Source organism: Puma concolor, chromosome B4 (genome assembly GCF_028749965.1).
Source record: "Puma concolor isolate L17-30 chromosome B4, mPumCon1.1.hap2, whole genome shotgun sequence".
In the NCBI taxonomy this organism is placed as follows: Eukaryota; Metazoa; Chordata; class Mammalia; order Carnivora; family Felidae; genus Puma; species Puma concolor.
Genome location: NC_141673.1, coordinates 47,699,878 through 47,724,923, shown reverse-complemented (window position 1 = coordinate 47,724,923; position 25,046 = coordinate 47,699,878). Strand labels below are relative to the sequence as shown.

Here is a 25,046-nt window from a genome sequence, read left to right as displayed (position 1 = left end):
TCTAGATATGTCTCCTGAGGCAAGAGAAATAAACAACCTACTCAATAGGAAAAGATATTTGCAAATGACGTATACAATAAAGGGTAAGTATCCGAAATACTTAAAGAACTTATGGATTGCCTGGGTGGCTCAGTCCAACTTCGGTTCAGGTTGTGATCTTGTGGTTTGTGGGTTTGAGCCCCACATAGAGCTCGCTACTGTTAGCACAGAGCCTGCTTGGGATTCTCCGTCTCCTTCTATCTCTGCCCTTCCCCCACTCATGAGCACATGCACTCACTCTCTCTCTCAAAAATAAATAAACATTAAAAAAAAGAACTTATGCAACTTAACACCCAAAAAAACCACAAAGAACTCAATCAATAATGGGCAGAAAACATGAACAGACATTCCTCTAAAGAAGATATCCAGATGACCCACTGATACATGAAATGATATTCAACATCACTATCATCAGGGAAATGCAAATCAAAACTACAATAATATATCACCTCACACCTGTCAGAATTGCTAAAATCAAAAACACAAGAAACAAGTGTTGAGGATGTGGAGAAAAAGGAACCCTCTTGCACTGTTGGGAACGCAAAGTGGTATAGCTACTGTGGAAGACAGTGTAGAGATTCCTAAACACTAAAAATAGAACTACTCTACAATCCAGTAATTGCACTACTGGATATTTATCCCCCAAATACAAAAACACTAACTCAAAGGGATACATGCACCCCTATGTTTATTGCAGCATTATTTACAATAGCCAAACTGTAGAAAAAGAATGAAATCTTGCTATTTTGCAACAACATGGATAGAGAGCTAGAGAGTATAATGCTAAGTGAAGTAAGTCAGTCAGAGAAGAACAAATACCATATGATTTCACTCATATGTGGAATTTAAGAAACAAGAAAAACAAAAAGAGAGAGAGAGAGATAAATCAAGAAACAGACTCTCAATTATAGAGAATAAATTGATGGTTACCAGAGGGGAGGTGGGTGGAGGATGGGTAAAATAGGTGATGGGGATTAAAGAGTACACTTATGATTAAATAAATAAATAAATAAATACGTAAAATAAAACAAAATAAAATAAAACTATGGAAACCAGAAGTGTGTGGCACTGTCTTGCAAGAAAACTCTGATGAATCATTTTTGAGAACTGGAGAGAGACAGTTCCAGCAGTTCTTATATTATGCCCCATCATGTATTGGATTAGGCAAAACTCTTTCCAGTTGCAGCTGCTATTTTCAAACTGATCCACTGCAATTTCCAGGATTACCTGTTGGCTATTTGGGTATTATGCTGTTCTTGGTTCTGTCACCTGCCTTATTGCTTCCCCCAGGTTTCTTCCACTAAGGCTGTGGTAACACACAGGCCTGTAGATATTGGTGTTTGGAGGTTTGGGGGTTGTCTTATCAGCTAGTTCTGCTATAAATGCTCTCCAAATGGTTTTGCTATCTAGTTGTTTGCACTACTTTTGTGTAAGGATTTGAAAAAATTCTGCCACCTTCTTCCCTGAAATTTGAATCTTGAATATACTAAATGAGGTACTGAAAGTAGTTGAAATTCATTCATCTCCGTGGAGATGTCTTAACTAAAATGTTCCTGATAACAATTTTCCCTAGAGTTCTTATTAATTAATACTCCAGAGTTGTCTTGGCTCTCAATATCCTTCAGACAAATACATTTTTACTTAAGTTAGCCAATGTTAGTTTCTTTTGTTTGAAAACAAAGTACCCAAACTTCAATGAAAATGTAAAAGTCAATAGTGAAACTTTTTTTTTTTCAGTGAGTTCTACGCCCAGTGTGGGGCTTGAAGTCACTATCCCAAGCTCGTGAGTCCATTCTCTACTCTACCCACTGAGCCCGACAGGCACTGGCTATAGTGAAACTTTTAATTTCAGCTCTGATATTTAAAGAACTTGGAAGTTGTGACTGTCATCTTTACAACAAGAAAAATCTGGACAAACTAAAAAATCAGTGACTTTTCTTGTATCCATCTGAGAAATGGTGCCTTATTGCAAATCAGTACCCTAAAATCTAGAAAGGCAGGTATGAGAAAGGGCAATCAAGATCTGCCTACCTGGAGCAGAAACCACTGGAGACATAAACTTGTATGAACACTTGAATGGCAATTTTGACTAGTGGGAGAGTGAAAAACCCCTAGGGACTGCAGTCTTGAGGGGCTCCCATATTTTCATGGGCTCTCTGTCTGGGAACCCCACCAAGTGCTCATGGTGAGGACGCCACAAAAATTCCTTCTTGGTTTTGGAAAGGGGTGAATGGGGGATGGGGAAAGTAACAACTGCAAACCACATCCAGAGCCTTCTCAATAAAAATGGCCTACTCTTTAGGGGAAAAGTTGTCACTAAAGCACAATTTTGCAAACTTATCCCAGGAAAGGAAAGGGGATTCTTCCTTATTCCAGACCCTTTTTGCCTTCCTGGCTTACACAAGGGAAAAACAAACAAAAACCAGGGGACAAGCCTTTAAGGAAATAGACTGAGAACACTGTCGCCATAGAGTAGGGAATATGGAGTAAAAGCTATTCAACTGAAGAAGGTATAGAAACACTTGTGAAGGCCACAACCCCAAGGCAAAGGCCCACTAAAAGACTAAGACTCAATTAGATGATTATAAAATGCTCCTCCTCCCACACACTCTGCCACCATACCAATAATGCTCTAGTAAAATAATAATAATAATAACAATAATAATGAATTACAGCTGAAAGGTTGCAAAACAGACTGATAACTCTTCAGAGGAGAGACCAAAAAACAAGAGCACTAGAGAAGTTTGAAGCTTCTGGCACCTACAGCTACAACAAACATTAAACAGCACATCCCCTAGCCAGAATAAAATACAATCTCTCTCTAAAGACAGATCTGCCTCAGTTGTAATTACCCAATACAACATACCTGGCTTTTAACATAAAATTACAAGGCATGCTAAAAGGCAAGAAAAAATGCAGTCCGAAAAGATAAAGCAACTATTAAAAACTAGACTCACATATGGGGTGCCTGTGTGGCTCAGTCAGTTAAGTGTCCAACTTTGACTCAGGTCATTATTTCACGGTTTGTGAGTTCAAGCCCCTTTTTCAGGCTCTGCGTGGACAGCCTGGAGCCTGCTTTAGATTCTGTGTCTCCTTTCCTGTCTGTCCCTCACCTGCTCATGCTGTCTCTCTCTCAAAAACAAATAAATAAACATTAAAACATTTTTTAAAAAATAGAACTAGACTCAGATATGTCACAGATGTTTGAATTATAAGGTAGGGAATTTAAAGTATATATTAGGACCTATAATGGAAAAAGTAGACAACACGCAAGAACAAATGGGTAATATGAGCAGAAAAATGGGAACTTTCAGAAAGAATCAAAAGAAATGACAAGAAATTTTTAAAAATACAGTAATAGAAATAAAAAATGCCTTCAGTGGACTCCAGATGGCTGGGGAAATAATCAGTGAACTTGAAGAAAGGCCATAGAAACTTTCCAAACTGAAACACAAAGAATAAAAAGAATAAAAGAAACAGAATAGAACATCTAAGAACTGAAGACAATAGCAAAAGGTCTAACATATGTATAATTATAACACCAGAAAAAGAAAGAGAAAACAGAGCAGGAGAAATATTTAAAGCCATAATAACCAGTAATCTTCCTAAATTAATGACAGAGACTAAACAACAAATCCAGTAAGCTCAGAGAACAATAAGCAGTAGTGATACAAAAATAAAATCAAAACCCCCCACACCTAGGCATTTCATATTTAAATTTCAGAATACCAAAGGCAAAGAGAAAATCTTGAAAGAAGCCAGAGGGGGGAAAAAACTTTACCTATGGAAGAATTTTAGCAAGCTTCTTATTAGAAACTATGCAAGCAAGAAGAGGGTGGAGTGGTGTATTGAAAGCAATGAAAGAAAAGAAAAATCAACCTAGGGATGCCTAAGTGGTGCAGTCAGTTAAGCATCCAACTTTGGCTCCGGTCATGCAATGGGCTCTGCACTGACAGTGTGAAGCCTGCTTGGGATTCTCTATCTCTCCCTCGCTCTCTGCATCCACCCCCCCCCCAACTTGTTCTCTCTGTCTCTCTCTCTCTCTCTCTCTCTCAAAAATAAATAAACTTAAAAAAAATCAACCTAGAATTCTGTACCTAGTGAAATTATCCTTCAAAAGTGGAAGAGAAATAAAAATGTCAGTAGCATGAAATAAGGTAGATTAGAAATCTTAAAACCCTCCTGACACAGAACAGTTAGAAATGTTCTCTAAAATTAAAGAAAATTCATTTAAAATTATTGAATGTGTCTGCAAGAAAGTAATGGAAATCCACTGAAGACAGGATTGAGCAAGGAACTTAAGATCAGGAAGATATGTGAACTTTGAAGCCATCAAATTCTTAGCCAGCTGCATGAGTCATGGTAGCTTAGAACTACTATGCAGAAGAATATGCAGGAATAGTCTTTAGTAGATCAGAGATCATACTGTATAAAGATGGAACCCTGCAAGGCTTATAATCTCAGGGCAAAATGAAATTAAAAAAAAAAACAAACAAAAAAAACCTGACCTCCACTGATAGTAAAATATATGATTGATCTCAGAATTGGCTTTGGGTAGAAGTTAAAAAAAAAAAAAAACCAAAGAATTAAAAAGCAGATTGGATACAGCTGATTAGGATAAATAATGGGACTATAGAACTGAAAAAAATATTCAGATTGCAGCCCAGAGAGACAAATAGATGTAAAACCCTAATGAGAATTTTGTCCACATGAAGTATAGAGTGAGAAGGGTTAATTAAAATTCCTGAAAGAGGACATTCAAATAAGGAAAAGCATTCAAATTCAAATAAGGAAAAATAATAGCTAAGAATTTTCTAAAATTGATGAACAATATCAGTTGCCACTTTCAGGAAGCCACATAAATCCCAAACAGTGTAAAATAAAAAGAAACCCACACATAGACACATATTGTAAAGTTGCAGAACAACAAAGACAGGAAGAAGATCTTAAAAACAACTAGAAAGCAAGTATAGATTCCGCACAAGGAAGTTAAACTGGCAGCTGATTTCTTAATAATGACATCAGGAGCCAGAGGATACTGAAATAATATATAATTGAAATGATCTTCTGATAATGAAAATGAAATACACTATCAAAAACACACCAAAAAACAAAAAACAAAAAAACCCTGAGAGGTTTTACCTCTAAAAGACACACACTGAGAGAACAACGAAAAAATGTCCTTCAAGATGAAAGTAAGTGATTTCAGTAGAATGTTTGGAGATGCACTTCTCAAGAAGTAAGGCTGAAACTTTGCTGAAACAGGACACTAGTGATCCTCAGGGCCATATCCAAGGAAAACTTTATTTCTTCCAAGTATGGTTTTAGATTTCTACATATTTGATTTTGCCAACAGGTTAAAAAGCATCTGTCATCAAAAACTTGGGATGCTTTCCAGGCAATATACATAAGAAACAAAACAAAACAACACGTTTCTTAAATGTTACTAGTTGGGGCAAATTTTATATTTCTGCAGTTCAAGAGACTCACTTTTGGCTAACAAGCACATTTCTGGAAAAGCTTGCTCTGTCTGAATCAGAAAGCAGAGAAAAGAAGCAGTCAGATCAGCAGGAAGAACAAATGTTGCAAATGGAAGAAAACACAGACAGATGGTTGAATCTGTGTTAGATCACACAGAACCATTGTGAAGGCAAGTAAGGACACTAATTGTTCAGAGCATGCATAGTGAAATGGGGGGAAATTACTCAATATGTGTATACAGATTTCCTAATACTCTATACAGAAGGAGCACTGATATACATGTATGATGTTGTTCTGGAGGAAATGAAAAGATTTGGCATTTTTCCCCCAGAACCCATCTTAAGTTCATATTTCCAGAGAAATTGTCTTCATCGGATTATTTATCCTTATGGTTGTTTTACTTGATGGCTTTTCCCATTGGTCCAAAGCTGGGGCATATTAGAAAAATTTGAAAAGATTTGCTTACTAAACAGTCAGGTTATAAGTCCTCATTACTTCAGTTGGTCCCAGATGTTCTTCAATTATTGTCATCAAAAATGTGAGAATTTTGCCTATAAAAGACCGGATTGTGAAGAAGGCAATAGTTTCTCCCACTCATACCCTAAGTTAAAAATAACCTTTTCAAGGTTCCTGGGTGGCACAGTCAGTTGAGTGTCCAACTCATGGTTTTGGCTCAGGTCACAATCTCACAGTTCATGGGAAGGAGCCCTTCATCAGGCTCTGGGCTGATGGCATGGAGCCTCCTTGGGATTCTTTCTCTCCCTCTCTCACTATCCCTCCCCTGTGCCTGCTCTCTCTCTCTCTCTAAATAAAGAAATGAGCTTTAAAAAGTTTCTTCTTTCACCATCTTCCCTAGGAAGATTTGACCTCCAGAGCCAAAATTTCTGTTGTAGGATACCTTTATCATAGCTAGGTATTAAGACCCCAACATTATCTGACTAATTTATACTGTAGAGTTTCTAATTGGTATTTGTTCCACAGTTGCATTTTTAAAAGAATTCTTAATTAGAATAAGACACTAATTGGTACTGTCTAGCAGCATGGCTAATTGCTCAACATCTATATCAAGGTGGCATGTCAACTCATTAAGGAAAGGACATATTTTTGGAATAATTGGCTACCCATTTGGGGGTAAAATAAAATTAGATCCCTACCTCAGACCATAGACACACACAATAAAAGATTCAAGATTAATTATCATAAAGTTAAAAATGAAAGCTAACCCTCCCCCGTTCATGCTCTGTCTCTCTCTGTCCCAAAAATAAATAAACGTTGAAAAAAAAAATTTAAAAATGAAAGCTAAAACTTCAGAATAAAATACAGTAGAGGAATATTTTTTATTTTTTAAATTTTAATTGCTGTGTAGTTAACAGTGTTATATGAGTTTCGGGTACAATTCAACAATTCCAATTCCATACATCGCCCAGTGCTCATCACGATAATTGTGCTCAGTAGGAGAATTTTTATTACTCTCCGTACAAAGCCTTTCTTAGTATGAAACAACACTGAGTAAATTTTTTTTAAAAATTAAAAATTTGACTATATAAAAAAATTTAAACGTCTATACAGTGAAAAATAGCATACACAAAGTTAAGATGGTAAATGAAGAATGGAAAAAGTCTTTGCAACATATATAATAGGCAAATAAAGCCAGTGCAAGTAGTGTTTAAGAACACAGGCTCAGGAATGAGATTGTGTCGGTTCAAATACTAGCTATGCTACATTCTAGTTTTCTGACCTTAAGCAAGTTACTTAACCCCTTGGGGCCTCAAATTTCTTCATCTATAAAATGGAGATAATAAAGTCTACTTTCTTGGGTTGGATGAGAGCTGTTATTATTGCCCATAATATGTGAAGGAGTAGTTAAACTGATTTCAAAAAGGGCAACCAATTCACTAAATGCTCAGTATCAATAAAAAAACCTATCTACCCTTTGCATTTTATTTTCAGCTACTCCCTGGCATAGTTTTAATATATCAAATTGTCCTAGTCTATATTATTTTTAAATTGGTTTTATACTTCTTTGCTCCATATATTATTGTCACTGTTACCTCAGTCTAAAATTTCTTCATCTAGTCTTTGCACATGAAAATATTACCCATATTTTAAATCCCAACACAAATCTTGCCGTCTGTATAGAGTTCCTGATTAGTCAGCCAAAATGATGCATTCTCTCTGAATTTCTAAGGATGCCTTATAATACTAGTTTCTGCATGTAATCAAACCTTGTTTTGTCCAGTATGAGATGTGTGCATGTTTATCTCCCATAGAAATTTGTAAGTTTTCAGAGGCTAGCATCACATGTTCTATTTCTGTATTTTCATAATGCATAGTAAGTATTCACTGTATACATGTTTCATTTGGTTGTTTGTTTCTTCCCCCCTTAACATCCATCTCCTACAGGGCAATCAGTGAGAAGATACATGGAATCCTCACACCTATAATCTGTCTACCCATCCTCTACTCCCAACCCATTCCTTCTCCTCCCACATATACAAAGTAACAAACATTTTCCAAACAGCACATAGCTCCTTTCTTTATTTACACTTAGCTATAAATACATGAGACATGATCTGAACTATATTTTTATTTTTAATTTTTATTTTTTTAACATGTATCTCTGAGAGACAGAGAGAGACATAGAGCATGAGGCAGGGAGGGGCAGAGAGAGAGGGAGACACAGAATCTGAAGCAGGTTCCAGGCTCTGAGCTATCTATTGGCACAGAGCCTGATGTGGGGTTTGAACCCACGAACTGTGAGATCATGACCCGAGCTGAAGTTGGTCACTTAACCGACTGAGCCATCCAGGTACCCATGAACTATGTGTTTAAAGGTTACAATGTGGAATATAGGTTGGAGCCGGGATGGATGGAAGAATTCAGGAAATAATTTCAGCCATCCAGATGAGAGACAATGGTGATTAGAACAGGATGGTAGCAGGGGAGGTCAAGAGAGGGGATCAGATTCTGGATACATGTTGAAGGTAGAAGCAGTAGATTTGCCTGCAGACTGGATCTAGTGTGATTAAAAGCAGAGTTCTGAGAATACCCAGTCCAGATCAGAGCAGGGTGATGGAAGGCTGAGGGGCATAGGATTCTAAATGGAATGGACACAATATCCATTTTTTTTTTTTTTTAATTTTTTTTTTCAACGTTTATTTATTTTTGGGGGACAGAGAGAAACAGAGCATGAACGGAGGAGGGGCAGAGAGAGAGGGAGACACAGAATCGGAAACAGGCTCCAGGCTCCGAGCCATCAGCCCAGAGCCCGACGCGGGGCTCGAACTCACGGACCGCGAGATCGTGACCTGGCTGAAGTCGGACGCTTAACCGACTGCGCCACCCAGGCGCCCCAATAGTTGGATATTTTGAAAATTGTACCAGTAGGCATAACAGATATAGTGGAGCATGTACAAAAATAAGAATAGATACAAACCAATAAACAAACCAGGCAATTATTAATCTCAGGAAAAACAATTAAGAATGTACGAAAAGGCATATAAGCATAGATTTATCTAGGCTTTGCAGGAAACATTTTTATGGTATTAATAGTGTAAACACAGACTGATTTAGAAGAAAAAAATAGATATACCTCTACTGGAAGGATGAGGGCAGGACAAAAAATACAAAGAACTAAATAAATCCTGATTGTCCATAACAGAAAATCAATAGATAAAGTAGAAAACTGTCAAAGCAAGAAATAGGATTATAAGCATATTCAGACATGGAGGAAAATAGGGAAATCGCTAAAAATAGTTGAAAATGGTAGCCTATGGGGTAGAGATTCTCAAATTTTAACATGAATAAGAACCAGTTTACTGGGTCACATCCTCACAGATTCTGATTCAGTAGGTTGGGGTGGACTCCATGAATATGCATTTCCAGCAAGCTTCTAACAAGGCTGCTGGTCCTAGTCCAATACTTTGAGAACTACAACAGGAAGTAGATGAAGGAATTAGAAAGAATTGGGTAAAGGACAACTGTTTTTCATTATACTTATTATAATTATTTTTGTACAGTGATTCTCAAACTTGGCTGCTCTTTGCAATCACCTGGGGAGGCTTGAAAACTAGTGATGCCTGGATCCCATCCCCACAGGTTGTGATACAACTGATCTGGGCGCAGTCTGGTGTTGGTAGTTTTAACAACCCTCCAAATAATTTTAATATGTGTCTAAGATGGATGACTACTTTTTTAGTCTAATTTTAATTATGTGCATGAATTCATTTTTAATATAAGAGCAATTATCTGTATGGTGAGTATGGAAGAGGGAAGAATGTAAAACTTAGAGTCCTAAGATGTGGGATTATGTCTGGTATAATCTGCTGCCATAAATCAGCTCTGTGTTCTTGGGAAAGTCACCTAATCTCTAGGGGCTTTAGTCTCCTGTATGTAAAATTAAGATGCTGGACTATTCTCAAATGTTCTTTCCAACTTCACATTTTTGGGAGTAATAGCTGTAATGTCCTATGATATAAAATCTGAAACTTTAAAAAGTATACAGCAACAAAAAGTTCTCCATATGATGTTTAGGGTGATTATTGTTAGTTATGGAACTGTATCATAACTATTTTCATTATTTCTTTTTAACTAATATTATTTTTCATATATACATATCACTTTTTTCCCAGTTACCTATTTATTGTACTCAGTACAATAATCAATTCATCCTGGGAAACAAAGATGAAAACACTTGAGATGAATTTATATTTGATGGCAGAGCAGTATATTACTGTCATTTCTCCAAAACATCATTTGCTAAATTGGATTCACGAAAATAACAAAATAGCCCAGCTTTGGCCTATTGTGAGTTATTTTCCAAATAGTAGGGATGAGCAAGTCCTGATCCTTCTACTGGCCTGGCTGTATACCTTTTCCTACCAACAGCACCTACTTCTAAGATATCTGCTCCTGGGGTGACTGGCTGGCTTAGTGGGTGGAGCACTCAACTCTTAATCTTGGAATCATGAGTTTAAACCCAATGTTGGGACTAGAGCTTACCTGAAAGAAAGAGGGGGGAGAGAGAGAGAGAGAGAGAGAGAGAGAGAGAGAGAGAGAGAGAGAAAAGGAAGGAAGGAAGGAAGGAAGGAAGGAAGGAAGGAAGGAAGGAAGGAAGGAAGGAAGGAAGACAAAAGATAACTGCTAACTGTTCCTGGCTAATTTTAAGGGGGCAATGTGTCGTCATAAATTCAGGCAAAACATAGTAATTGATTAAAATGGTGGCTAAGCTCCCAAGTGACTCCTTACCCTGATTATTCTAGAGGTTTAGTATAGAATTGTGCTGTCAATTCTCAGTAATGAATACTAACAAAGGGAAATTTAGGGAATGAGGATTGATATAGATAATCCAATTTATTGGATTGACTTTACAATGCATTATATAGAGAGAACTTCCAATGTCTTCATAATTAGGTTTTCTTTAGAATAATTTAAAATACGTTTTCATTTCTTGAGTCAATAGAGATAACTGTTACTATGTATATAGAGAAGGGAACCTAGTCTGAAACAAGAAGTCAGTTGCCCATATTACAGATGTATTATGAAGTGTAAGTTGTTTATAAAAGTAAGTACATTTATGTGCATATATGTTTGCCTGACATTGACCTCCTACCTTTTGAGAAACTTTTTTGCCCAGACAGAAGTCAGAAGCTATAGAAATGTAGTGCTGAAATAAAAGGTGAATTCTAAAATGAAATGAGGTCAGAGCCATGTGCCATGATTTTGCAGGTAGTTAAAAATGAACTGAGAAGTCACCATCTGGTGGGAGGCATCTTAGGGAAGCAGCCACCTTCTGTTGGACATAAATAGAATAAAAGCTTGTTGAGCTATTTATTCTTAGATGGTTGTGATCATGTTTTGCTCCTCCACTGAAATGTGCCCATCTTACAATCTCATGCTTGTAGGATGGATGCTCTTAGCTAACTCTGGGCTAGTTAATCAATTTGTTCTGAGAAATTGTAGGAGATAGTCCCCTACGTTAACCTTACCTCCCCAGGTAAAATATAAAGGTGTTATCAGATGTTAGATGTTTCTTGTCTCTCCTTCTAGAAACACTAATCGAAAAATTTCAGGTGAGACAGGAGAGTAGTTCAGCACCAACAAGAAGAAAAACTGGTGGGCTAATGGGACCTTGTACCTGCCCTGCAATCACAGCATTGATGTGTAAGGGCTAGAAAATACATACCTACTTCTGGAAAGCAGTTTATATATGAATGGAGATTTCAGCTCTGATTTCTTGCAGAAAAACTTTGAGTATTATTCAAAATCATTGGAAAGAGATTTATAAATAATATAAAAAAGCAACCCGTACAATAAACAATAATGCTAATTCATATTTGTATATTGTTTTACAAGTGTTTTCATAAAAATGATCTTATTCCTCATAATGACCCTGTGAAGTAGGTAAAGTCAATAAAAGCCCTATTTTACACATGAAGAAACTGAGATACAGAGAGATTAAATGGAGCGCCAGCATGGAATATAGCTTGTGCATGAAGGGAAGAGAGAAAGGTGCAAGGGTTTCCTTTGAAGTGACTATAATAACAACAGCCATTTATTGAAGTTACTATATTCCAGGCATTATGTTAATCGTTTTAAGGCATTATAAAAATATTATTACTTCTTAAAGCACAAAGATGAGTATCTACTAACAAAAGGAAAATAAAAAATAGACTTGCTAAAAAACTTAATTCAGCAAAACAATTTAGGGCAAATGATGATGATGATGATGATGAAGATGATGATGATAACTGCTGAACAGTTATCATTTGCTGAACAGCTAATATTTGCCAGACACTATTCTAAGTACTTAATCTACCCAACAAGGCAGATATTATTGATCTCATTCACACACGAAAAATATAAGGCACAGAGAGATTGACTTGCCTATGATTACACTGTTGGCTTAGTGATGGGATATTCCAGCATATGCCATGGCATACCAGAGATCTGGTTACACTGAATTTTTCACCCTTTAAATGATTCTTTAACTATAATGAAAACTCACCTATCGTAGACCTAACAAGATAACTGGTATTAAAACACTTTTTTTTTTGTTTCCCACTACTCTTTTTAAGCCTTTTATTGTGAGTTGTTTTTCTCCTATCCTTGGATTAAAGCTCAGGCGGTCCCCATATATATTTTCTGGCCACTTAAGTAGAGTCCTATAATCATGTTAGGTGACAAATACAGTCTGAGCACATTATTATAAATGACCAATAATAGATAGTAATCAAAATGCCAAAATCGTTTTAACATTAAAATCTTTCTACCTCTCCCAAAGAGGGCGTGCTGTTGCTTGAACATATGCAGTAGAGTGAGAGAAGTCCTCCTTTTTCCCCCTGCTCCTCTTTCCCTAGTGTATTATGGTTTCGGATTTTCTGATTTTGTTTCCAACAGAGTTGAAGTTGGGGTGGGGAGGGAGAAGATATGAAAAGAATAAGAAAGGTCATATATGACAATTACTGCTGTAAGGTGGCTTTGGGACTGGGGAATGGAAGATGTGTAACTTTGACTTTTTTCACGCAGTACTTTTATTGGCTTTTTGGAAATCTCTGACCCTGTGAAAGTCCTCTCAACTTTAGTTCCCTTGATCTGCGTGAATGGATTTTATTCTGGCAGTTAATTAATCTCTTTTAGCTCCTAGAATCCTAAAGCACATCTCCACTTCCCTTCTGACGCCCTTATGGTCCTTCCAAGTAGTACTGTTGAATAGAATCTAGGACAGATGCAATGTTGCCTGAGGCAATTGCCCTTAAGGCTGGCTTTAACATTCACCCCTCATCTCATTCCCCTTTTGCAGTGTGGCTTTTCCACTCCTCCCATGAAGAAATGGGGTCTATTTTCCTTCCTTTTGAAACTGGAATGGTTTGAATAAAATGAGGCAAAAGTGATGCTGTGTGACTTCCAGGCCTAGATTTTAAGAGATCTTACAGCTTCCATTTTTACACTTTTGAAGTCTGAATCATCATGTAAATTAGCCCAATTACTCTGCTAGAGAGAGAGAGAGGCTCTGCCAGACCCCAGGTAATCCAGTCATGTCAGCGGAGGCACCAGATATGGGAGTGAAGACATTTTCAGATTCTCCAGTAAACCAGAGCAGAGATACTCCAGCCAACACGACAGAGACAAGCCCGCCAAAGCCATGCCCAAATTGCAGAATTGTAAGCAAATAAATTACTGCTATTTGTTTCTAAGCTCCTATATTTTGGGCTGTTTTTTGCATTTGGTTTTGTTTTGGCAGTAATAAATGACACAAAGTTTATCTGACTTTTAGTAAGCACTTATCTATTCCTTAACCCAGCGTGCTCTGGGAGAGCAGACAGCACTCCTTCATTCTGCTGCTAAAGCTGTTGACTAACCCATCTTGCAATCTAATGAAGTTAAACATATACTTAACATATTGCCCCAGAAAACCCACTCCTAGACCAAGAGAAATGAAGACATGTTCACACAAAGGCCTGTATGCAAATTCTTAAAACTGCTTTATTTATAATTGCCAAAAATTGGGGAACCACCCCCAAATCATCAACTGGTGATTGGGATAAATTCATCCATAAAACTACTGATAATTGCAACAACACAAACGAATCTCAAAAGCAATATAATAATTGAAAGAAGGCAGACACAAAAAGCTATATACTATATGATTGTATTTATAATGACACTCTCAAAAAGACAATATTAAAGGGACAAAAATCAAATCAGTGTTTGTTAGTGGCTTGAGAGTATGAGGGACTTGGTTACAAAAGAGAACTTTTGGAGATAATGATGTGGTGTTATTTACATGACTGTATACATTTGTCAGAGCTCATAGGACTGTATTCCTAAAAAAGGTGCATTTTACTCTATGTATATCTCAATAAACCTGAACTAGCAAACAAAAAATAAATAAAATAAACCTACTCGTGCCCTTCAATCATGGGGTAGACATATCAAGCTAACCAAATAGTTGGTACCATTGAGGTCCCTTTCATTAGACTTAAGTGTCAGGTCCCCTATCCAACCCCTTTGGATGGTAAAAGTTGACAATAACATCACAACATAGCTATCTCTCAGTTAATCATCCTCAAAAACTTTTCAAACTTCCAAAAATCCAAACTTTTTATACTTTTAACATGGGTGAATCATCTAACATATTCTTGACTATTTCCTTTGAAAAATCTGCATCTGGATTACCATACCTCTTTGCAGGTGGCCTCTATTGTGTCTTGGTGTCTCCAATGAAACTTCTGATCTATTACTATTTCATGTGTATTTATATACATTATTGTAAAGTGACACTATATCAAGAAAAAATTATTTTCATGTCATTGCTAGGAAATTGCTAGGAAATACTTATTTACCCACATATTTACCACTTGAAATGCTCGTCATTCTTTCCTAAAGACCTAAATTTCCATCTGTTATCCTTTTCCATCTATCTGAAGAACTTGCTTTTACACTTCTTGCAGTTCAGGTTTGTTGGCAATGAATTTTTTCGGTTTTCTCTTATGTGAAAATGTGCTTATTTTGTCTTCATTTTTGAAAGATATATTTTGCTGAGTATAGAATTCTGGATTTTGTTTTTTCTTTTAGCAGTTTGAAGACATTGTTCTGTTTTCTAACTTTGTTATTACTGATGAGGTTTAAATTGTTTGAATTCATTTGAACATTTGAATTGTTCCTCTGTACACAATGTGTCATTTTTCTCAAAATTTTCTATTCATCTTGGGTTTCACTATGATATGACTGGGTGTGACTTTTCTGTGGACTTATCTTGCTTGGGGCTTTCTGAGACTTTTGATGCTATAAATTTCTTATATCAAATTAAGAACACTTCAGCCATTATTTTTTCAAATATCTTGTTTTATTCATTTTATATCTTCTCTTCTGGAATTCCAGTTATACAATGTTCGTTTAGACCTTTTGATATTGTTCCTCAGGCCCTTTGAAATGTTAACTTTTTTTCAATCTTTTCTTTCTGTTCTTTAAGTTTTATAATTTCTATTGATTTGTTCATTAATTCTTTCTTCCATCATATTCATTCTGTTCTAATCCCATTCAGTGGATATTTTTAAGTATATATTGTGTTTTTCAGTTCTAGAATTTTTATTTTTTATAGTTTCTGTTTTCTTGCTGAGATTTCTTATCTTTTCATATGTTGTGAGCATATTTTCTTTATATCCTTAAGCATAGTTATAATAGCGGTTTTGAAATCTGTGTCTGATACTTCTAACATCTGTGTTTTCTTAGAGGTCAAGCTCTGATAATTGTCTTTTCCCTTTAAAATTGGTCATGTTTTCTGTTTCTTCATCAAGTAATTATGGGCTATATTTTAGACACTGTGAATGATGTGTTGTAGACTTTAGATTCTGTTATATTTCTCTGAAAAGTGTTCACTGTTTTAATAGACACTTAAAATACTGGGACTCAAGCTGCCAACTTTCCTGAAATAGGTGGCAGTTTAAATCTCAGTACTGTTCTTTTAGTTTTAGTTGGCCTGTGTGAGTCTGCCCAACATAGGTATGATTCAAGGGTAAGCCAGAAATTTGTAATGAATATAATTTGGAACTCCTTCTTTCTAGAACTCTCCTTTCTTGGATTTCTCCCCTCATTTTCTAGTGGCTATATAGTTGCCCTAAACTCTGTCCTATGGTTCTTCAGTCAGTAAGACTATTGGAATTTTAGCTTCCCTTCTGGTGCACACTGGTTTATATCCTCAGTCCAAAAGCTATAAAAATGAGAAACTCACCCAGTGTTGTTCTCTTCAATCAGTTATCAACTGTGCAACAGTACTTGCCTGCTTTGGGTCATTACCCAATTCCTTCAGAGAGCTGATGTTAATATTTGATCAGTTTATAGTTGTTATCTATAGGAGATTTGACTCAATAGGCACTACTCTGCCATACCACAACTGGAAAGAGTTATTAATATAGTGTGCTAAATATAAACTCAAATTTTAGAGCCCCCACCAAGATATCCATATATATAATCAAAAATGTACAAAAAATGTTTGAGGGAGGTATTATTTTCTTCATTTTACAAGCTAAAAAGATAAAGCTCAAGGAAGCTAAAGAGACTTGCTTTATCAACCAGGGTCCAGGAAGGAAACAGAATTTAATTCAGTGGTTTAAAATAACAGACTACCTACAAAGAAATGGGCAAAGTTAGAAAAACCAAAAGGGATGCTGAAGCACCCAGAGGTTAGCAGCAAAGGGAAGTTTTTGCTATTCCTAACACTGAGGGAGCAATGGGAGGGGAAAATGTGACCAGAGTCTCAGGAAAGCTGACGTCATGGAGGAGGAACTGTCAGGCATGACTTGTAGTTATAGAAGACTACTGCCACCACCAATGATGCTTTGCTAAGGTATGGAAGAGGCAAGGAAGAAAACTTAATCTCTCTCCTCTTACTGTCTCCTCTCCTTCCAGTCCCTCCCAATGACTGAATTCAACAAGAAGCCAACTGGTAAGGGAGCGCAGGAAATTGAGATCATAGGAGTCAGCTTCCAGGAGGGACACAGCAGAAAAGGATGGATGGATTTGGCAAACTATAAATAATGAGCACATTGCCTAAGATTGGGTTGCCAGATATAGCAAATAAAAATACAGGATACCCTATTCAATTTGAATTTCAGATTTTTTTACAAAGTAATTTTTTAGTGTATGTCCCATGTAATACAGTATACTGACAATTAAAAACTTCATTGTTTACTTAAAATTCAAATGTAACGTGGTGTTCTGTCTTGTGGCAACTTAGTCTAGACCAGTAAATAAGAGAAACTTATTTTGAGTCCAAGCCGAAGATCCAACCCCAGAAGTCTTCTTTCTACTATCCCAGTTTTTAAAAATATTTTCTATGCCTACCTTGTACAAGTGTATCCCCTTCACCAGTGTGGAAGTTCCTTGGGGTGAAAGACAATGTCTTACTCATCTGCATATCTTATTATTTTTCATCTCTCCCAACCTCACTCCCAGAATTTTGCAAAGTTTTGTACATAATAGGTGCTTAAAACACTTTTGTTGACCATGTTGAGCCCTTTATGAATACTTTGTTGAATCTGATTCTTCATTATCTATTTCTTTAAGAAAAATTTCTGCTAAAGCCACATATTGACTTAGATGAAAGTCTTATGTCAGGTCAATTGTAAGTATTCAGACTCCGTGTTCTGCCTTTTCATTTCATCCTTTCCTCTTGGAATTCCATAATGAGCACAGAACACAACTACTATCCAGGCATCTTGCCACTCAGGTTCATGAGGTGTCTCTGAATCAAAGGTTTCTCTGATTGGGTCAACACAACCTAAAATGAAAAACAAAACAAAACAAACCTTTTAATATGTGTTTTAATATTCATCAAAGCTTTGGGGGGAAATGACTCTGTACTATTATAAAAGACTGAAGACGGGCTCCCGGGTTGCTCAGTTGGTTGAGCGTCCGACTTTGGCTCAGGTCATGATCTCACGGTCCGTGAGTTCGAGCCCCGCATCGGGCTCTGGGCTGATGGCTCAGAGCCTGGAGCCTGTTTCAGATTCTGTGTCTCCCTCTCTCTCTGCCCCTCCCCCATTCATGCTCTGTCTTCCTCTGTCTCAAAAATAAATAATCATTAAAAAAATTGTTTTTAAAATTACATTTAAAAGACTGAAGACAACTTCCAAATCTCAATGAGGTAAGAATACTACACTTCTGAGAATAAAAACTTATTTTCTCACTGATTTTTTTAAATTCTCATTGTTTATTCTATAATTCTGGAGCAAGTTATCAATAGATCAGATTTTCTGGATGTTTTGCAAAATTCCAATATTTACTATTAATGAGCTTTTGCTCATTTTACACACACACACACACACACACACACACACACACACACAAATTTGATGCACAATAATTTTTGAATGGGTAATGGTTGTCACTTACATTATTTTACCTCTTTACAAACAACAAAAATTCTCTCAGGGTGCCTGGCTGGCTCAGTCAGTAAAACATGTGACTCTTGATCTTGGGGTCTTGAGTTCAAACCCCACATCAAACCTAGAGATTACTTTAAAAAATTTCTCTTTAATGGGATGAGTTTTGCAATAATATTGAAAATTAACAAACTTCATATGTGAAAAATATGAAGAGAACACTGTTGCCCTCAGGAATCCAAGACTTATGTACTTTAGGCATTCAATTTCTATCTGTATTGTGTGAATAAATATATATTTTTGATGGGACTAAAATTAACATTGTGTATAACTCAGGTCATCCTGTGCTGGTTCACTTGTTTCAGAAAAGTGATTTTGTAGTCTATGTTCTTTGAAATATGAACAGATTTAGGGTACCTGGGTGGCTCGGTTGGTTAAGTATCTGACTCTTGATTTTGGTTCAGGTTGTGATCTCACTCATGGTCATGAGATTGAGCCCTGCATCAAGCTCAGCGTAGAGGTGCAGAGCCTGCTTGGGATTCTCTCTCTCTCTCTCTCTCTCTCTCTCTCTCTCTCTCTCTCTCTCTCCCTCTCTCTCTGCCGCTCCCTGCTTGTGCTCTCTCTCTCTCTCAAAATAAATAAATGAAGTTAAAAATTTTAAATAAAATATGAACAGATTTGTCTGAATGCTAATGCGTGATAATTGAAACTTCTCAGACCATAATAAAATTCGAATTCATGTCTCAGTGAAAGAAAGCCTTGAGTTTAGGTCTATTATTCCATAGCTTTCCACATGACCTTCCCTATGACCTTTTCCAGTCATGCAAGCATCTAACATTGTTGCTTATATACTATGCACTAAGTGCTTTACATTCATCATTTAATTTACTCTTCAAGAGACCTTATAAGGTAAGTATTATATGATTATTACTATTCCATAGATGAGGACACTGAGGCATAGAGAGATTTTGTAACCTGTGTAAGATCAAATAGCTAGTAAATGTAAGAGGTAACAATCAAATCTAAGTCCACCAGACTACTAAGCAAATGTTCTTTTTTTTTTTTGCAAATGTTCTTATTCTTTACATTTCTGATATTTATTTATTTATTTATTTATTTATTTATTTATTTATTTAACGTATATTTATTTTTGAGACAGAGAGAGACAGAGCATGAACGGGGGAGGGTCAGAGAGAGGGAGACACAGAATCTGAAACAGGCTCCAGGCTCTGAGCGGTCAGCACAGAGCTCGACGTGGGGCTCGAACTCACGGACTGTGAGATCATGACCTGAGCCGAAGTCGGCCTCTTAACCAACTGAGCCACCCAGGTGCCCCTATGTTTCTGATTTTTAAATTTCTTTGTTCTTATACCCCAGCAGTTAAAAAAAAAAAAATCACTGGTTCATTCTATTCATTCAATTCTACTAGGTTAACATATTATGAACCTTGTTTATATTATAAAGCATGAAAAGGTTAAATTTTTAAGAGAGTAAGGAAACATAAATAGAAACAGAAGCACCAGTAGTTTATCATATACCCCATGGATCATCTTGTACATGCCCTGTGCAGTGAATGTTCATTCTCAAGACTGTTGTTCTAAATTAGATTCTTAAGAAAATGTTTGTTTTTTTAATGAAAATATTGTTCACAGCTGTTGCCAAATCGAGATTTACTATGTTTGAATTCACAATTCCCTAGGCAAGGCCATTTCAACCTGATTTAGCAGGAACAGGGAGACGTAGTATGGACTGAGAATAGTGGCTGGAAGTGATGGCTACAGAGAGAACAGGAGAAGATAAAAGAGATGGAAGAACATTCCTAGGCTTTCAGATATTAACATAGTAGTCTGTGTTTATATGTAAAATCAGGCTAACTAACATTTTGAAAGATAACAGTATATAATCCCTTTTATAATAAGAGCAAATAATAATTATGAATATAAACATTATTTATATAAAATATAAATAACATATATTGTATATGTACATATAATTATTTAAAAATAGGAACGTAACCACATTAACCAAAACAGCCATTACTTAAAATTGAAAATATGACTAGAAATAACAGGTATATAAATGTTACCCTTAACATTGTACCAGCCAACACTGAATCTATAATTTACTGTGGATTAACCATATACTACAGAGAATGGATTAAGTAAAAGCACATATTTAAAGACAGAAAATCTAACAGAATTGTTTCACAAACATCTGCCTGGATTTCTTGGTCATTCATGTGATCTGGTTTTCATAAGATGACATAAATAAAACCTATGTCTGTGATGAATGAGGACCCATAAGAAAATTATTACATATATCTGAATGAATTTTTTAAATTCCTTTCCCTATTAACATTATTTTGCTATTCTTTGACTTTCAAGTATATTTTCCTTAGTCTTTTAATTAATTTTTTTAAATTTAAATCCAAGTTAGTTAACATACACTGTAAGAATAATTTCAGGAATAGAATTTAGTGATTCATCACTTACATATAACACCCAATGCTCATCCCAACAAGTGTCTTCCTTATTTTCTCTCACCCCTTTGTTTCTCCCCCCTCCCCCAACACCCCACCAGCAACCTCAGTTTGTTCTCTGTCTTTAAGTGTCTGTTGTGGTTTGTCTCCCTCTGTTTTTATCTTATTTTTACTTCCCATCCCTTATGTTCATCTGTTTTGTATCTTAAATTCCACACATGAGTGAAACCATATGATATTTGTCTTTCTCTAACTTATTTCGCTTAGCATAATATCCTCTAGTTCCATCCATGTTGTTACAAATGGCAAGATTTCATTCTTTTCGATTACAGAGTAATATTCCATTGTATATATATATATATATATATATATATATATATATATATATATATATATATACAACTTCTTCTTTATCCGTTCATCAGTCAATAAGTATTTGGGCTCTTTCCATACTTAGGCTATTGCCAACAGTGCTGTTATAAACATTGGGGTGCATGTGCCCCTTTGAATCAGCACTCCTGTATCCTTTGGATAAATACCTAGTAATGTCATTGCTGGGTTGTAGGGTAGGTTCTATTTTTAATTTTTTGAGGAACCTCCATACTGTTTTCCAGAGTGGCTGCACCAGTTTGCATTCCCACCAGCAGTGTAAAAGAGTTCCTCTTTCTCCACATCCTCATGAATATTTGTTGTTGCCTGAGTGAATGTTAATTTTAGCCATTCTGGCAGGTGCGAGGTGATATCTCATTGTGGTTTTGATTTGTATTTCCCTGATGTTGAACGATATTGAGCACCTTTTCATGTCTGTTGGCCATCTGGATGTCTTCTTTGAAAAAGTGTCTATTCATGTCTTCTGCCCATTTCTTCACTGGATTATTTGTTTTTGGTGTTGTGTTTGGGAAGTTCTTCATAGATTTTGGAAACTAACCCTTTATCTGATATGTCATTTGCAAATGTCTTCTCCCATTCTGTCAGTTGGCTTTTAGTTTTGCTGATTGTTTTCTTAGCTGTGCAGAAGCTTTTTATTTGATGCGGTCCCAATAGTTCATTTTTGTTTTTGTTTCCCTTGCCTCTGGAGACATGTCAAATAAGAAGTTGCTGCAGCTGAGGTCAAAGAGGTTTTTGCCTGTTTTCTCCTCTCGGATTTTGATGGCTTCCTGTCTTATGTTTAGGTCTTTCGTCTGTTTTGAGTTTATTTTTGTGTATGGTGTAAGAAAGTGGTCCAGGTTCATTCTTCTGCATTTCACTGTCCAGTTTTCCCAGCACCACTTGCTGAAGAGACTGTCTTTAATCCATTGGATATTCTTTCTTGCTTTGTCAAAGATTAGTTGGACATATGTTTGTGGGTCCATTTCTGGGTTCTCTATTCTGTTCCATTGATCAAGCGTCTGTTCTTGTGCCAATACCACACTGTCTTGATGATTACAGCTTTGTAATACAGTTTGAAGTCTGGAATTGTGAGGCCTCCAGCTTTGGTTTTCTCTTTCATGATTGCTTTGGCTATTTGGGGTCTTTTCTGGTTCCATACAAATTTTAGGATTGTTTGTTCTAGCTCTGTAAAGAATGCTGGTGTCATTTTGATACAGATTGCATTGAATATGTAGATCGCCTTGGGTAGTATCGACATTTTAACAGTATTTCTTCTTCCAATCCATAATCATGGAATGTTTTTCCATTTTTTGGTGTCTTCTTCAATTTCTTTCATAAGCTTTCTATGATTTTCACTGTATAGATTTTTCACCTTTTGGTTACGTTTATTCCTAAGTATTTTATGGTTTTTGATGCAATTGTAAATGGGATCAATTCCTTGATTTATCTTTCTGATGTTTCATTATTGGTATATATAAATGCAACTGATTTCTGTACATTGCAACTGCAACTTTGCTGAATTTGTGTATCAGTTCTGGCAGTTTTTTAGTGGAGTCTTTAATGTTTTCCACATAGAGTATCATGTCATCTGCAAAGAGTAAAAGTTTTACTTCCTCCTGCTGATTTGTATGCATTTTATTTCTTTGTGTTGTCTGATTGCTGAGGCTAGGACCTCCAACACTATGTTGAATAACAGTAGTGAGAGTGCACATCCTTGTCGTGTTCCTGACCTTATCTCTCAGTTTTTCCCTATTGAGGAAGATATTAGTGGTGGGTCTTTCATATCTGGCCTTTATGATTTTGAGGTATGGTCCGTCTGTCTCTACCTTCTTGAGGGTTTTTATCAAGAAAGGATGTTGTATTTTGTCAAATGCTTTTTCACATTTGAGAGGATAATGTGGTTCTTATCCTTTCTTTTATTAATGTGATGCATCACATTGATTGATTTGCAGATATTGAACTAGCCCTGCAGCCCAGGAATAAATCCCACTTGATCATGGTGAATAATTCTTTCAATGTATTGTTGGATCTGGTTTGCTAGTATTTTGTTGAAAATTTTTGCATCCATGTTCATCAGGGAAATTGGTCTATAGTTCTCCTTTTTAGTGGGGTCTTTGGTTTTGGAATCAAGGTAATGCTGGACTCGTAGAGTGAATTTGGAAGTTTTCCTTCCATTTCTATTTTTTGGAACAGCTTCAAAAGACTAGGTGTTAACTGTTCTTTAAATGTTTGGTAGAATTCCCCTGGAAAGCCATCTGGCCCTGGACTTTTGCTTGTTGGGAGATTTTTGATTACTGATTCAATTTCTTTGCTGGTAATGGGTCTGTTCAATTTTTCTATTTCTTCCTGTTTCAGTTTTGGTAGTTTATATGTTTCTGGGAATTTGTCCATTCCTTCCAGATTGCCCAATTTGTTGGCATATCATTGCTCAAAATATTGTCTTATTATTGTTTGTATTTCTTTTTTAAAAAAGTTTTTTAATGTTTATTTATCTTTGAGAGACAGAGAGAGACAGGGCATGAGCAGGGGACAAGCAGACAGAGAGAGGGAAACACAGAATCCAAAGCAGGCTTCAGGTTCCAAGCTGTCAGCACAGAGCCTGATGCAGGGCTCAAACTCACAAACTGTGAAATCATGATCTGAGCTGAAGTTGGACACTTAACTGACTAAGCCACCCAGGTGCCCCTGTATTTCTGCAATGGTGGTTGTGATCTCTCCTCTTTCACTCACGATTTTATTTGGGTCCTTTCCTTTTTCTTTTTGATCAGTCTGGCTAGGGCTTTATCAATTCTGTTAATTCTTTCAAAGAACCAGCTCCTGGTTTCATTGACCTGTTCCACTGTTATTTTTTATTTCAATACCATTGATTTCTGCTCTAATCTTTATTATTTCCCATTTCTGGTGTTTGTGGGTTTTATTTACTGTTCTTTTTCCAGATCTTTGAGATGAGGTTAGGTTCCCCGTTATGACTGCCTTTGCTACATCTCAGAGGTTTTGGGCTGTTGTGTTTTCATTTTCATTGGCTTCTGTGTACTTTTTAATTTCCTCTTTAATTTCTTGGTTAACCCATTTATTCTTTAGTAGGACTTTCTTTAATCTCCAAGTATTCATGGTCTTTCCACATTTTTTTCTTGTGGTTGATTTCGAGTTTCATAGTGTTGTGATCTGAAAATATGTAAGGTATGATCTCAATCTTTTTGTACTTGTTGAAGGCTGATTTGTGACCCAGTATGTGATCTAGTCTAGAGAATGCTGCATGTGCACTCGAGAAGAATGTGTATTCTGCTGTGTTAGGATGAAATGTTCTGAATATATTTGTTAAGTCCATATGGTCCAGTGTGTTATTCAAAGCCATTGTTTCCTTGTTGAAATCCCCTACTATTATGTTATTAATGTGAATGAGTTTCTTTATGTTTGTGATTAATTGACTTATATATTTGGGTCCTGTCATGTTGGGGGCATAAATATTTACAATTGTTATATCTTTTTGGTGGATAGACCCCTTAATTACGATATAATGCCCTTCTTCATCTCTTGTTACAGTCTTTATTTTAATATCTAGTTTGTCTGTTATAAGTATGGCTACTCCAGCTTTCTTTTGACAACCATCAGCATGATAGATGGTTCTCCATCCCCTTACTTTCAGTCTGCAGGTGTCTTTAGGTCTAAAATGAGTCTCTTGTAAGTAGCATATAGATAGGTTTTGTTTCCTTATCCATTCTGATACCCTATGTCTTTTGATTGGACTGTTTAGTCCACTGACATTTAGAGTGAGTACTGAAAGATATGAATTT

The 25,046-nt window shown here is 36.2% G+C and overlaps 1 protein-coding gene across 13 annotated transcripts in view; it reads right to left on the bottom strand.

Moving 5' to 3' along the window:
- Positions 1-25,046, bottom strand: part of LOC147579045 (uncharacterized) — a 209,253-nt gene that overhangs the window by 141,297 nt on the left and 42,910 nt on the right. For 7 of the 13 annotated variants that reach the window (XM_086712841.1, XM_086712845.1, XM_086712838.1 and 4 more), the window contains exon 3: positions 17,119-17,800. The exons of the other annotated variants lie outside the window; for them this stretch is intronic. In XM_086712841.1, coding sequence (XP_086568967.1) covers positions 17,634-17,800 — 167 coding nt within the window. In that variant the 3' untranslated portion in view covers positions 17,119-17,633. Of the gene's footprint in view, positions 1-17,118; positions 17,801-25,046 lie in introns of those variants that run through there. 13 annotated transcript variants of the gene reach the window in all.